The sequence below is a fragment of the Vombatus ursinus genome, unplaced genomic scaffold, assembly GCF_900497805.2.
Source record: "Vombatus ursinus unplaced genomic scaffold, bare-nosed wombat genome assembly UNPS02014782.1, whole genome shotgun sequence".
Classification (NCBI taxonomy): domain Eukaryota; kingdom Metazoa; phylum Chordata; class Mammalia; order Diprotodontia; family Vombatidae; genus Vombatus; species Vombatus ursinus.
The window spans coordinates 798,270-813,097 of NW_020954560.1; the positions used below are offsets into that span (position 1 = coordinate 798,270).

Here is a 14,828-nt window from a genome sequence, read left to right on the forward strand (position 1 = left end):
GTGGATAGATGAGTGGATGGGTAGATGGGTGGATGGATGAGTGGATGGATGGATGGGTGGATAGATGAATGGATGAGTGGTTTGATTGTGCCAGCTTTTCTATCTTCTGCCCTGAGACCCACTCAGAAATCCTTAATATGAGATATGATTATTCACTTCAATCAATAGACATCAATTAAGTACTTGGGGTAAGTAGGGAGGATGAACTGCTGTTAGGGTGCTTATAGTCTAATGGGGGAGAAGAGGAGGAGCAGGACAAATGTACGAATAAATGTGTGGAGAAGAAAGGCCCAGAAAAAATGCTATAGGCATTCAAAGAGGGAAAGCTCACTTTCGGCGGGGGAGCTTTTGGGAGAAGTGGTAACCGACTCAGACCTTTAAGGAAGATGGAATGGAGGTCATAGAGGACAGGAGATGGACACGGGCAGGGTGAGAATGGGGCATCAAGAGTAATGCAGTTTTACTGATGCATCAACTAAGTGAGGGCGCAGGTAGGTTGCTCAGTGGTTAGAGTACTGGTCCTGGAGCCAGGAAGATGTGAGTTCAAATCTGGCTTCATGCACTTCTAGCTGTGTGACCCTGGGCAAGTCACTTAACCTGTTTCTCTTAATCCACTGGAGAAGGAAATGGCAAACCACTACAGTATCTTTGCTGGAAAACCCAGATAGACCCATGGGGTCACGAAGAGTTGTACGTGACTGAACAACTAAACAACAACAAGAATAAGTGAAGGGAAGTAGTATGAAATCAGAATGGAGCCTGTCGTTTTATAGGAGGCTTGGAATGGTTGGCTTTGGGAAGATGGCTTATCTGTAATATAGAAGATATAGTAAAATGCGGAGGGGTAAATTGAAGGCAGATTGGAGGGAATGGTTCTGAAGCTTCTAAAAATCTCCCTGAAGTTTGGATTGTGCTCCTGTCAGAGGCAATAACAAATTTCCTTCCCAGTTATCCCTCCCTCTTCCCTGGTGAATTGTCAGAACGCTCCTCTGAAGCTTGCTGCAATCAGAGGGATCCTTTCTTCCAGGCTGCCCTGGAATGGAGTGCTTCACCAATTATGACCAAAAAGCAAATTGCCAATGAGGAGAGAGTCCCTTTCTTGGATCGAGTCTGAGACCGTGCCTCCGTTAGGTGTTTGTTGGGTGTCGTAGTTGTAGCGGGAATGAATTCCAGCTCTGATTGAAATTTGAGGGCTGGTCTGGAATGGATCCTAGAATATATGAAGGTAGTCGTTAGTGACCCATCTAATTTATATTTTGTGTGTTTTCTTTTTAAAGCAATACAATGTCGAGATGCTTTCAAGCCCTGTGTAAATGAAGGAAAATGTGTTACCTACAATAATGGTACAGGATACTGCGAGTAAGTACAACCTGAAGTTTCTAGTCTTTCTACAACTACGTCTTTCATCTACAACTTTCTCTCATCTTTTCCCAAAGATTTAGAACACTAAATTAGATTTGTTCCATTATTTCATTCTTCAATATTTAAATTGGATGTAAAGGGATTTTTTTTTTGACCAATAAAAGAGATTTTTCTTTTGGGGGGATGGGTTGGGAATATTTTTTAGGGGATGGGTTGGAAATATTTTTAGACAAATTTGAGAAGTTAACTATATCGTATCTCGATTGTCTCTACCCCTGTTTTTCCTTTGCTTGTTAAATAACCCCTTGTAGTAAGTAAGCATTAGCTATCTTCAAATTTGATGGGTTTGTCTCCTGAAAGAGGGATTAGGTTTATTCTACTTGGTCCCAGAGAGTCTGCTCTCCAGGAGCAATGGATATAAAAGTTACAAAGAGGTAAATGTAGGCTTGCTGTAAGGCAGAATTGCTAACAGTTACAGGTATTCAAAGGTGGAATGGGACTGCCTTGGGAGGTAGTGAGCCATCCCTCACTGGAGGTTTGCAAGTAAAGGCTGCTTGCCTATTTTCCAAGCATATTGTAAGAGGGGATTCTTGTTCTCTGTTGGATAAGGTGGCCCTGGAGACCTCCAGACCTCTTTGGAGTTTTTGATTCTGTAACTCATTGATTCCAGATTCTATAGTTGGATCCAATTTCTCCTTCCTGTCATCTAAGTCAGATCCTTAAGCCAGACCCATCAGCCTTGTGCCAGTCTCTAAAATCCAATTTAAATACTCGTTTTAGTTCTCTGTATAAATAAACCCTACGGTGTTGTGAGACTGAGGTCAGAGCCCTTTTCTTTCATGCTCCAAACCCACATGGCCATGTTCTTCTTCCTCTCTCCCTCCCTTTTCCCCACACCTGCTTGGAGTCTAGACCAGTAGCCCAAGAATGGCCAGTTTCTTCCTTCATACAGCCATGATTGCTACAAACTCAGTTTTATAACCAACCATTCTGGTATTCCTGAATGGGACATTATGGTTTCATCTGCTGATCACCATGTGTCCTCCACTTCCACAATATCCTGGGTATGAATTTCACTCTACAGCAACACATTTCCAATTTTGTAATGGAAATTAATGGCAAAATAAGGATTGGTATGTGGAATTTCTTGTTTTGCTAGCAAAAAAAACCCTTTAAAATGGTTTAACATTTTTCTTCTAAACTTAGTAACCATTAACAAAAGCAAACATTCCATCAGTTAAGAAAAATAAAAAAATAATTATACATAAAACTATAAATTCTAAGTTTATTTTCAATTTATTTTTAAAGAAAACATTAACTTTAACAAAATAATAACAGAAATGTCCAATTTTTTCTGTCTTCTTCTGATCTCTTTTCCTTGTATAGTTTAAAAAAATTCTGATGTCGCTGTTATAAATATATAACTGTAATTTTTTTTTACCTTGTTAGAGACTTTTATAGCTGGAAGAAACATTAGAGGTCAAAGGGTCATAGATTTAGGGCTGAAGGGGAACTCAGAGAACATCTGGTCCTACCACCTTACTTCACAGATGAGGAAACCGTGGCCCACAGAAGTTGTTAAGTGACTTGCTGAAGGTCACACACAGAAGTCAAGTGGTAGGCGTCAGGGGTGAAATTGAAACCCAGGTCTTCTGACCCAGAACTATCACCGTTTGTATTGTACTCAACTCCAGTCCCTTCATTTTACTGATGGGGATACCTATCATGCATATTGTTTTGATTCCGATTCATCTAGATCTTCAGGTATCTCCTTGTAGTCTTATTGGCATGTAATCTGCCATTACATCCATATGTAACAGTCTTTTTTAGCTGTTCCCCCAGTTGTTGGGAACTTTGCACATTCCTTCTATATTTTCTAGTTATCGTACAACTTGATAAACACATGAAATGATAAATAAAATAACTTATAAATAAATAAAATAACATTCGCATAATAAAACATTATTTACAGGGTTACAGAGTACTTTTACATACAGTATGTCATTTCGAGTTTCACAAAAGTCCTATCGAGATGAGTTAGGCTAATTTATGGTCGTCTTAACTTTTTAATCTGTAGCTACTGCCTAATAATGATTATACATCATAAGTGAATTTATAACAATTTTTCAATCAGTCTTCTTAGGCATTTGGATTTGGAGTTTTAGTGCTAGAAAATGAGCCATTTTTAGGCAGAAAATACTCTTTTTAACTAAAACAGCTAGGTGGTCAGCCCTGGAGACAGGAGGACTTAAGTTCAATTGTGGCTGTGTTACCCTTGGCAAGTCACTTAATCCTGTTTGCCTCAGTTTCCTTATTGGTCAGATGAACTGGAGAAGGAAATGGCAACCCACTGCAGTATTCTTGCCAAGAAAACTCTAAAAGAGGTCACAAAGGATTGGATATGGTGAAAAACCACTTAATAGCAACAGCAACTCTTTTTAACTAAATATGAACATTTCTTTGAAGGTGGTATAACAGCAAGTCATGCTTGCACATCGTTTACATTGGAATAAAAGGTAAGGTTATAAATTGGTTACCCACTAAATACCATCTAAAAATAGTGGTCTGCTGATTTATTTATTTGGCTAGAGAAACAAGTGGGATACTTTTTTGACCAAGAATGGAGGAAATGATAGAGAAAGAGAAGAGTAGTAGTCAAATCTCACGCCTTTAGAACTGGTCTGCTCTCTTGTTTGAACTACCTGCTTTATGTTCTGACTTTTTAGTAACTACGCCTTTGACTTGGATAATGAGTACTGTCATCCCTTGAGAACTTGATTCTTTTGTACTGGGTCTAGTACAGTGCTCCGTGCAGGTAGACATTTCACAGATGCCTTTTTGAATGAGTTTGTAAGTGAATATCTACGTCATCAGCTGTGATGGAGAAGAATGGAAGTGCCTCTGTTGACTGTAGCATAACTTCTGTCTGCTCTATGTTTATCAGGAGTGCTTTGTTTGAACTTTGTGAAAACATATGGTGTTCCTATAAGAATAATTTCAGACTGCTGTCATGTGGAGTCTTGCATGAAATCTGTTTATGATACACTTTCTCTTGGGCCCCTAAGAGGCAGCCAGGGACAGTGGAAAGGGGTACTGAATTTGAAACCCATGGGCTTGACCCCAGTTCTTTTCCATTATCTCTGTCATGTTGGGCAAGCCAGTTAATATCTCTGGGTTTCACTTTTCTTATCTAGATCAGTGGTGTCAAACTCAAGTCGAAGCTTATAGCTGCATAAATTTGCTTCAGAAAGCAAAAATTCACATTATCTATGTTGTATTGTATTTTTAAAAAAAAATTTTTGTCAAACATTCCCCAATTACATTTTAATCTGGTTCCAGCCACACTGAGGAGTTTTGTGACCCTTCTTCTTTATGTCTTCTCTGGGGTTTCTTCTAGCTCTAAACCCTTTGATCTGAATAAGACTTAGTTGGGCCATAAAATCTGTTGAGTTTTAGAAGAATAATGTTGCATAGATGCAGAATTATTAAGAGCTCTCAAGTAACAGCATTGATAATAGTTATTATCATAATGTGTATTTTCAAAGTGACTTTTTTTCTTCTGGAAGAAAAGGAAATACTGGAACTCAGCTCATCAGTAAATAATATGAAGGAAACAGCTCACCCAAAGCACATAGTAGTAAGTGAAAATTAGAACGTTTGGCAGGCTGACAAAAACCTGTATCAGGCATCCCGGGCATGTAAGAGTCTGCCTGTTTTAAGAGACTGCTATGTGGATTTTTAAAAGGAGAAGCCAAATCTTTAGCATGGAGGGTAGGATTTGAGAGAAAATACCTGCAAAGTAGCAGGTATCTGAAAAGACTTTCTTTTCAAAGAACATAATGCTCCTGATTCAGCTAAAATATAATGATTGTTTATGGAAATTACAGAAGTCCCTGATAACATCATGCTGACAGATGAGGATAAGTGAGGGCTTTTATATTCTTTTCATAAACACCTCAATTGTTTTTTCTTGCTGTTAGGAGTCGTTGTGTCCTGTTAATATGTCAGTAGACCAGGATACAAAGCTGGGGGAAACCTGTGTGATCATGTACACTCTTCAGCTACTGTGGCTAATGTGTTCTTGTGAGATCTTAATAAAACCCTTGTGACTGTGCCGATGTCAACTGTGTAATGTTGTGCGTTGTTTCAGGGGAAGTTGTCTCTCCCAAATCTATAATTGTTTGCAACCTCTTAGTAACTTGTAAGTTTTTCTCTAAAATGTAAATGCACAGAACATTGCTAAGTCAACAAGCATTTATTAAGCACCTACTGTGTACCAGGCATAGTCCTAAGCATTAAGGATACAAAGAAAGGCCCTCCCCAAAACCCCCAAACCCTAATCTCTGTTTTCAAGAAACTCACAGTCTAATGCAGCTGAAGTTGGGTGGGATGGTGGGGAGAGGGATGGGGAACTTTAAAAATGTGGATTTTTTAGTGTGTGCTTTTAAAAGATTTTTATTTATTTATTCCCTTTCATGTGTCTTTTGGAGGGTGAAACTAAGATTCCAGAAAGATTCATAAGATCCTAGCTTTAGATCTGAAAGGGAATATCAGAAATCAACTAGTCCAAACTCCTTATTTTCCAAAAAGGTAAACTGAGGCTTGGACCAAGTCACATAAAAGAATCGGGGTGGCCTTTTCTTCTCTTCCCCATGTGTTTGGCCCACATTGATTCTCTCCATCTATACATCAGTGTTGGATATTCATTTTCAAAAACGTTTGGTTCAGAAGTCTCTGATTTGATGATGGGGCTCTGTTTTTAAGTGATGATGACTCATTTTGAAGACCCCAGTAAGTTGGTGGACCACCTATTGATTGAGCTCTCACTTTTTAGTGCTGGCTGTGCTGCCAACTTTGTGTGATCTTGGACAAATCATGTGACTCCTCTGGGTCTCAGTTCTATCATCTGTAGATTGGGAATAAATACCACAAATTAATTCCTTCAAAGATCACATGAGGAAATCTGTATGAAAGGCTTTGAAAACTGTAATGTGTATGCTAGTATTAAACTGGGGGTGGAGACTGAATCAAACCATTAGGGGAAAAAAATGAAGGGTAAGTCAACCTTCATGCCCTAGAATTGGGCATTATTATAATTTCCTGCTTTTTACCATGTGTTCCTGAAAATTACATTGCAGAGTGGATCCCATTTTCTCACAGAAACAATGTTATATATAATTTGAGCTTGTGTTCCTGGCCAAGGACTTGGTAGAAAAATATGGTCAACAGCATCATAAAAGTAAAGCTTAGAACGACTACAAAACTGTCATTTAAAATAGGCATCAAAGTAGCATACTCAGTGGTTATCCCAGGGGCCCCAATAAAATGGAGATGCAACACATAAAAAAATGCAATTCTACGCCATATTAAATTTGACCTAAAATTAATCTCCTAGTTGCAGAAGTATTAATTAAACATTTAATCAACAATTTTGCTTGATGCCTTAGAATTTAGAAGGGCTTTGGAGGGAGGAGTTAGTTGGAAGGGTTCAGGCTTCCTTAAAAAAGCAGCCCAAACAAGTTTGAAGTAATGTCCTCATTTTCTCTTGATTAGCTCCTCTCCAGCTCCTAGCAAGTTGAGGCATCTGGAATTATTCTGTTGGCCTTGCCTGCTCAAAGTACATGCATGCACAGAGTAACTGCTAATGGTTGCTAGGGGTGATATTTCTCCCACCGAAAAGCATATTTAGAAGTGAGGGCTGATCTAACACCCCTTGTCCCTTCCCTTCCCTCCTCAGTCTGTTGAGATCCAGAAGTCCAGTTGTTGGTTTTGGTTTTTTTTTTTTTTTCAGACCAAAGCAGTGACAGCTATTTGTTCTCAGATCAAAGTGTGATTTTCACTATCAGATTCAGACCAAAGCAGCACCTTCTGGAAATGGAAGTTACTCATTCTCATCCTTCAGTGCCTCAGCCAGGCAGCTGTGCTGGTGTGGCCTTCAGCTGGATTGGTTTGCTGAGGATTGCCATGATACTCCTTTCAGAGAACTTGGCAGCTCACTGTGAAACTTTGAAGACAATTACCTGAACATTAACTCCCATACTTTTAAAAAGGAGTTCTGTGTGTCTTATCCTAGTGGATTCAGAGATGAGCATGGAAATTTAGAGCTGAAGGGAACTGTAAAGGAAAGCTACTCCCAGGATTCCCTTTTTACAGAGGAGAAAACTGAGGCCTCAAGGAGCATGGCTTGCACAAGGCTGCAAAACTGGGATTTGAATCCAGACCTTTTGACTTTTCTATCCATTGTACTATTTCCATTAATACTACATTCCCAAGAGAGCAAACCTCTTTATGTGATTTCTTATTAGCAGTAGTCTACAGAAAGTGTGAACTTTGATTACATACGGGACATAAATATATATGGTGCTATTCTCTCTCCCTCTGTCTCTCCCTCTCCTCCCCTCCCCTTCTTTCTTCCTTTCTATATCTTCCTTCCTTTCTTCCTTCTTTCCTTTCTTTCTTAATTTCCTTCTCTTTCTTCCTTTCTTTCTTAATTTCCCTTTCTCTATTTTTTTCTCTTTCTTAATTTCCTTTTTTCTTTCTTTCTCTCTTTCTCTCTTTCTCCCTTTCTCCTTTTCCTCTAAATCAAGACAACTTGTGATATAACTAGGACTCAGCCCTTTTCCACACACATGGTATTTTTTCATAGTTCACAAAGGGCCCTTTGAAATAGAAGGGTAGAACAACTTGAGAGAGTTTATAAAATGTGTTTTTTCACATCAGAAATGTGGTCAGGACTGTGCTTCACATACAGTTGCAACACTTAGAATGGGAAGGACACCAGGTCCAAGAAGCTTATCTAATGCAAGTACATTGCACCCACCACCAGCAACAGCAGGCGTTTGCATTAGCCTGGCTTGTGGTAATCCTACATTTTTCCAAGATAGTTTCTCTCTCTGAAAAGTTCACTGTAGTTGAATGTAAAAAGGATATCGGAATTAGGGGAAAAGAAGGGAGAGGATGTTGCTGATGGAAAATCTAGTGCAGAACAGACTAATTTAATGAGAACCTCAAACTATTTACTTTTTCTCTCTTTGGCTCTGGCAGCGTTAATGACCACAGCCGAATTTGGTACCACTCACGTTATCTTTCCAACTACCTAGGTGCCAGGAAACACAGATATTTTACTTTCCAGTCCACACTAATCAACTAAATGTTTCCATGTGCACAAAACAAGTAATAGTTTGTTAATATGGGAAGAGGGCTCTGTCCTCAGTTTCAGCCCATGATTTAAAAAAGAGCTTCTGGGAAACATCGCCCCTTTAACTCCATATTTAAATGGTTCATCAGTTAAACTTGTATGCAGTTAAAATGTGTGGTTAAAATAAAATTTTAAAAATAATGTTTGTGTGTATATACACATATGTATGTCTACGTGTGTGTATATACATATACATACATATATATATGCATATATATAATATGACATCCTTGAGAGATTTATTGTTAAAGGAGAGTCTGACGCCATAACTTTGTAGCCACATTTAGCAATTTGAAGATTGTACAAGTGTTTTTTCTTAAGGATGGAGTCTCTGACAGCAGCAGTTATCAATAATGAGGCAGAAAAGGTACTGCTGCATCTTGCCAACAAAAATTGACAACAAAAAAACTGCAAACTGATTAGTTGTGTCCTGCAGGTGGTGGATGTCTCTGATAAAGATCAGGTTGACCGGCCTTCTTGCCACACCATCTCCAGGTTATCAGTGCCCTCGATAAAGTCATGTTTTCCTTTTGGTTTAGGTTGGTGTTATCACCATTAATTCCATGACAGGTTCTGCTTTAAAAACAAAACAATTAGAAAGAGGTACAAAGAAGCACTTTTTTTATTCTGTCTTTCAGGGCTAAGAATATTTTAGTAAACCCTTGCTTTTTTAACATTCACATTTTAGCTTTATCTGACTTCATGTAAGTTTAGCAAGAATGGATATAAATTAGTAACAGCAACAACAATAATAACAGCTAGATTTATATAGCTCTTTAAGATTTGTTTGCAGAGTGCTTTCCAAATATTATCTCATTTAATTCTTACAACTGTGTGAGGTAGGGGCTGTTATTGTCCCCATTTTACAGATGAGGAAACTGAGGCAGGCAGGTTAAATGATTCGCCCAGGGTCACACAGATAGTAATGTCTGAGGCTGAATTTGAACTTGGGTCTCCCAAACTTTGGGTCTAGCACCGTATCTCCTGTGTCACCTAGCTTTGCATCTAGAAAACAGCGAATAGATAGAACTCTATTAATATCCCAAGTATTCTTTTTACTTTGAAATGTTATTTGTTACATAAGATGAATTTTTTTTCCTTCAGTCCTGATGGTTAAATCAATCCTAGAGAGCCCATGATACTGAATGCACTTTACTACAAAATCCTATCCCTTGAATGCCAGTGTTCTGAAGTTGTGTTCTAGAGCTGTGACTCATGGAATAAACTGATCTTGGAAGCATTAAAATGAGATAGAGCTTGAAGGAAAAGACAGTAGGAAGGTGCATCGTGTGGGCGGATTAATGCATGATGCATTGGTCATAAGAGGTAGCATAAAAGACATGGAGGACATGACCGGGAAGAAGGAGAAACAACAATTAGAAAGAACTCACTTTGAGAGAGTGCTTCCAGAGCTTGTTACTCATATGATCTCATTTGACGTGACACTAACCCTGTGAGGTTGCAGCTCCAGGGGTTATCATCCCTACTTTTTAAATGAATAAAACAGCTTCAGTGTCATGCAGCTAAAGGCTTGAGCCTATCTTAAGTGGGGAACTCTTTCTACTAAGCCACACTTCACATGGGTAGCCTTCATTGTTCCCTGAGCAAATAAAACAGGAAAAGGGCCTCGAGTGCATTTGAGTAGATCCTTTCTGAAGTATGTATGGGAAGACACGGGCAAGAATCTCACAGGACAAACAGGCATGGAGAGGCTGTGATGTGTATTGTGGAGGAAATATCTGCAGCAGTGCAGTTGCAGATAATAATAGCTATGCTTTATAGATCACAAAGTGCTTATGTGTACACACATGTATGTGTGTATATATGTACACGTATATGTGTATATACATGTGTGTATAGAATCTCATTTGAGCTCCAGAACCTTGTAAAATAGGTGCTGTTATTCCCATTTTGCAGTTGAGGAAACTGAGGCAAACAGACGTTAAATGACTTGCCCAGAATCACACAGCTAGTAAATGATAGAAATGGAATTCACAATCGGCTCCTCCCAACTCCAAGTTCAGTACTCTGTCTACTAGGACATCTGGCTTGCCTGATCAACCACAGTTAACAAAGTGCCAGGCAGCAACGGGGACCTCTAATTCTCTAAACTCAGAAACCATAGATCTAGGAGTGAAGAGAAATTGAGAATTTTTACCTCTTTACCCACCCAAGGTCATTAGACAATAGTCACACATTTGGAGTAACCAACAGGTAAACTGCTGCTTATAAGCTCTGTAAGTAAATAGTGATTCTTAGCATTCCCCTCCTTTTTTTCTACTCTTTCACCATTTTCACAGCTGAGGCGAAATAGGGCCACTTGGGACTAAGGGCCATTTTTTATTTTTATTTGTTCCTTGGCCAAAGAATGCATCTTCCCATTACCAAGGATATCTGTCCCTACTTACCAAGTCTAATCCTCAGCTGACACGGTCTGTCACCAGGGCAATGCTTGAAGTCTTTACAGGTTGGTTCGCATCACCTTTGAGACTGTATGGTTACCTCAGAGCCACGGAGAAGTGTTGGAGCGGATTTTTTATCTAAGTTAAATTTTACTGTTCACTTTGGTATGAGAGAAATGAAATTTCCTCTGCAGTTTCTCGCCATCTGTTTGTAAAATGGAAACTATTTATCAATGACATCACCTGACTGCCTCTCAGTCCTCTTCCTAGAAATAGATTGTTGAGTCCTAGATCAATAATAACAACCTTCACCCTCTCAGTTTGTGTACTCTATTGATTTAAAAAAAATATATCTCCAGAATAATCTCTTTCCTGGGCCTTTTATTTAAAAAGTTTCATTAAAGCAAGGAAAATAATTCTGGAGTGGACCATCTTTAAAGATAGCTTGGCAGGTAAATAACAAGGGCCAAATTGAAGTTCAGGGTGGTAATAATGATTCTCTAGAACACCCATGTTTTCAACCTTAAATTAATTAGATTTTTAAAAATTGAGTTTGAGGGGGCCAGCTAGGTGGTGAAGTGGATAGAGCTCCAGCCTTGGAGTCAGGAGGACCTGAGTTCAAATGTGGTCTCAGACACATGACACTTACTAGCTATGTGACCCTGGGCAAGTCACTTAACCCCAATTGCCTAGCCAAAAAAAAAAAATTGAGTTTGAGGAACAAGGCAAGCAAAGACCTAATGGCGACTTGCTCAAAACAGTGACTCCCAGGAATTAGCTTGGGCTCAGTACAGATTCAGGCAAAGCTCCAGCATCTTGAGACCTTAAAGAGATATTTTTTTCTCTTTGACTCTTGGTTCAGCTTCTCTCTAGTTGATAGAGAAGCATCCAAAACCATTTTGCTGTCCTTACATGATCAAAGTAGCATGCTTATTGAAGTGTGTTAAGGATGGTGGTGGTATTGCTTCTCCTGAAGAACATTTTCAAAGTGAGGGCTGACCTCACATACCTCCCATTCCCCTTTTCTGACCTCAGTTTCTTGAAAGCTACAAATAGAATTGTTAGTTACTAATAATAATAACTAGCATTGATGTAGCGCTTCAAGGTTTGCTAAATACTTTACAAATATCTCATTTGACCATCACAACCACCCTGGGAGATCTCAGGTGCTTTCATTTTCCCCATTTTACCGATGAGGAAACCAAGGCAGACAGAGGTTGAGTGACTTGTGCAGGGACCCACGTCTGAGGCTAGATTTGAACTCAGGTCTCCCAGACTCCAAGTTCCCTTCTCTAATCACCGTGCCGCCTAGCTGCCTCTTCGTTATCAGACCAAAGCGGTGCCATCTGGAAATAGAGAGCTCTGTTGAGTTACCCTTTCTCATCCTTCCATCAGCTCTGCTGGTACGGTTATCAGTTGGACCATGCCCTCTTAGACTACTGCGGGATTTTCATTAATTAGGAAAGGTGATAACGTCATAGCTCGCGTTTATATAAAACCTTAGCATTCAGAGCACTTTGTTTCTTCCCGGCATCCTGTGAGGTGGGTAGTGCAAATGTTACTGCCTCTTACGTTATGTGAACTTTGAGGCACAGAGATAAAAATGTTGACTGGGATTCTGACGGTCTCTACTCTGCCGCTTTGGCCTCGGTTTTCTTTTCCGAAAGATGGGGCCGTCGTAGTAGATGATCTCTTTGGTCCTTTCCAGCTTGGACAACGTACGCACCTGTGAGATGAGGAAACTGAATCCCTTACCTAAAGTCACAGCAAGTAAATAGCGGAACCCGGGTCTTTTGGGTTCCACTCCATGGCCTCGATGGATAATGTGGTAAGCTGCCGGTTAAATATTTATGGGCATTCACAGCATGCTAGAAGAGTGCTTTGTGGAATACACCATGTGAGGATAGTAATAAAAAATAGGAGGGGCCCCGTGCATTTGCTGACTTTCCTGTACGTAACAATGTGTTCCCATTGTGTATGGTGAAATATGTCCCCTATAGATTTGAGATCCTATATCCCTGTCCTGGAAGAACGTATAGGTTATTTGGGGAGAGAGGATGCGTACCGTGAAACGAAAACAATACAAGACAATGTAGTTAGTGTTAATTTTGTAGTACCAAGTATAAAAATAGAATTTGAGGAAAGGGAGAAGAGGATTGTGTGGACTAGACCAAGAGTATTTGGACGTCATATCTTGGAGATGAAGCTTGAACTGGGCTTTGTCCTGCCAAGTAGGATAGGATTTTGGATAGATGAAACAGAAAGAAGAAGGGTTTCCCAGTTAAGGGCTTCTGCACGAGCAAAAGCGTGGCAGTGGGAATAAGCATTTTAGGAGGCAGTAGCCTAATTGGAACATAAGAATTGGGAAGTAGTAGGAACTAATGTTGAATGGCTGAGTCGTACTGCTATGATGTGTGTAAAAAGACAAGAAGCTCTAATCATAAAATCACGCAATTGGAAGTTTCTCATGACTTGATAGGTGAACACTTTTTAGAAACTTGCATATTCTGTAGGGGTTGGAACTAAAAGTTTTCTCTTTTAACCATTAATTAAAATCAGTTTAATCAGAACACTACATTATCTGGATATTCTGGTTAAGCAAGTCTGTATTATGGGATTTCAGTTTATAAGATTCTGTGTCATTTTGCCTTATGTTCTTAGGTCAGTCTCTTAACTCTGCTGCTTCCTTTCCCTCACGATGATAAATCAATTAATTTTAGAGCTGACGTGGAGTTTAGGATATTACTTGTTTTTTCCATAGAATCATAGAGATGGAAGGGACCTTGGAGATCATGTAGTCTAATCTCTAACACATGAATTCTCTTTACTACATTCAGCCTTTTGGAAGATTTCTGGTCATGGGAAACTTACTACCTCCAGAGGCAGGCAGTTCTAGTTTGGGATAGTTCAGGAGGTGGTGGTGGTGGTGGTGATTTTCTTAGATTGAGCTGAAATCTCTCCCTTTGAAACTTCTACTCTTTGGTGTTAACTTTTTAGGTCAACATTGATCAACAGTCTTTGAATACAGCCAGATTCACTTAACTGTGTTATCCAACCTACTCCATTTGTGCAGAAAGGATAGCTTGGGAGAATATCGCACGTCCTTCTTGAAATCCAGATGATCTGGATGAAGTCATAAAGGACATATGCTTATCAGATTTTGAGGTGGCACAAAACTGAGAGAGATTAGCCATAATGTTAGATGATAGAACTGGGATCCCAAAAGATCTAGAAAGTCTGGAACAGGGGGTTGAATCAAGTAAAATGAAAGTCAGTGGGAATAATTATAAAGTCCTGTAATTATTTTTGCAAAATCAATTTCACAAGTATACTCTATAAGACAGGTGTTGGGGAAGAGAGAGAGGGGGTGGGGAAGACAGAGAGGAGAAAGAGGAGGGAGGGAAGGGAGAGAGAGAGAGAGAAATTTGACAGTTTTAGTGGGTTCCAAGCTCAATATGATTCAACAAGGGAGATTTTGTCACCTTAAGTAACATTAAAAGGAGTGCGGTATGCAGAAAAAAGAAAGTAATTGTCTCATCATATTCTGCCATTATCAGAACACATCTAGAACATTATGTTAATTTCTGTTTAAGAGTGCCTCTGATAATGTGTAGTGTATGTAGAGGGTAATCAGGATGGTGAGGAGACTTGGACACATTTAACCCAGGAATTGGTTGAAGGAGCTGATTGTTTGGAGAAGTGAAGACTTGTAGGGGAGAGGATAAGTTGGGACATGATAACTGTTTTTTAATATTTGAAGAGTTGTTTAGATGAGGAATGAGACTTTGTTCTGCTTGATGTCAAACATAAGACTTCAGGTGAAGTTTCAGTAGAACTGATTTCTATGCAGCGGAAGGAAAAACTTC

General features: G+C 39.4%; 1 protein-coding gene across 2 annotated transcripts in view; it reads left to right on the forward strand.

The window, feature by feature from the left end:
• The window catches only part of NOTCH2 (notch receptor 2), a 184,660-nt gene that overhangs the window by 45,592 nt on the left and 124,240 nt on the right, over window positions 1-14,828 (forward strand). For both annotated transcript variants that reach the window (XM_027866775.1, XM_027866776.1), the window contains exon 2: window positions 1,278-1,359. In XM_027866775.1, coding sequence (XP_027722576.1) covers window positions 1,278-1,359 — 82 coding nt within the window. The remainder of the gene's footprint in view (window positions 1-1,277; window positions 1,360-14,828) is intronic.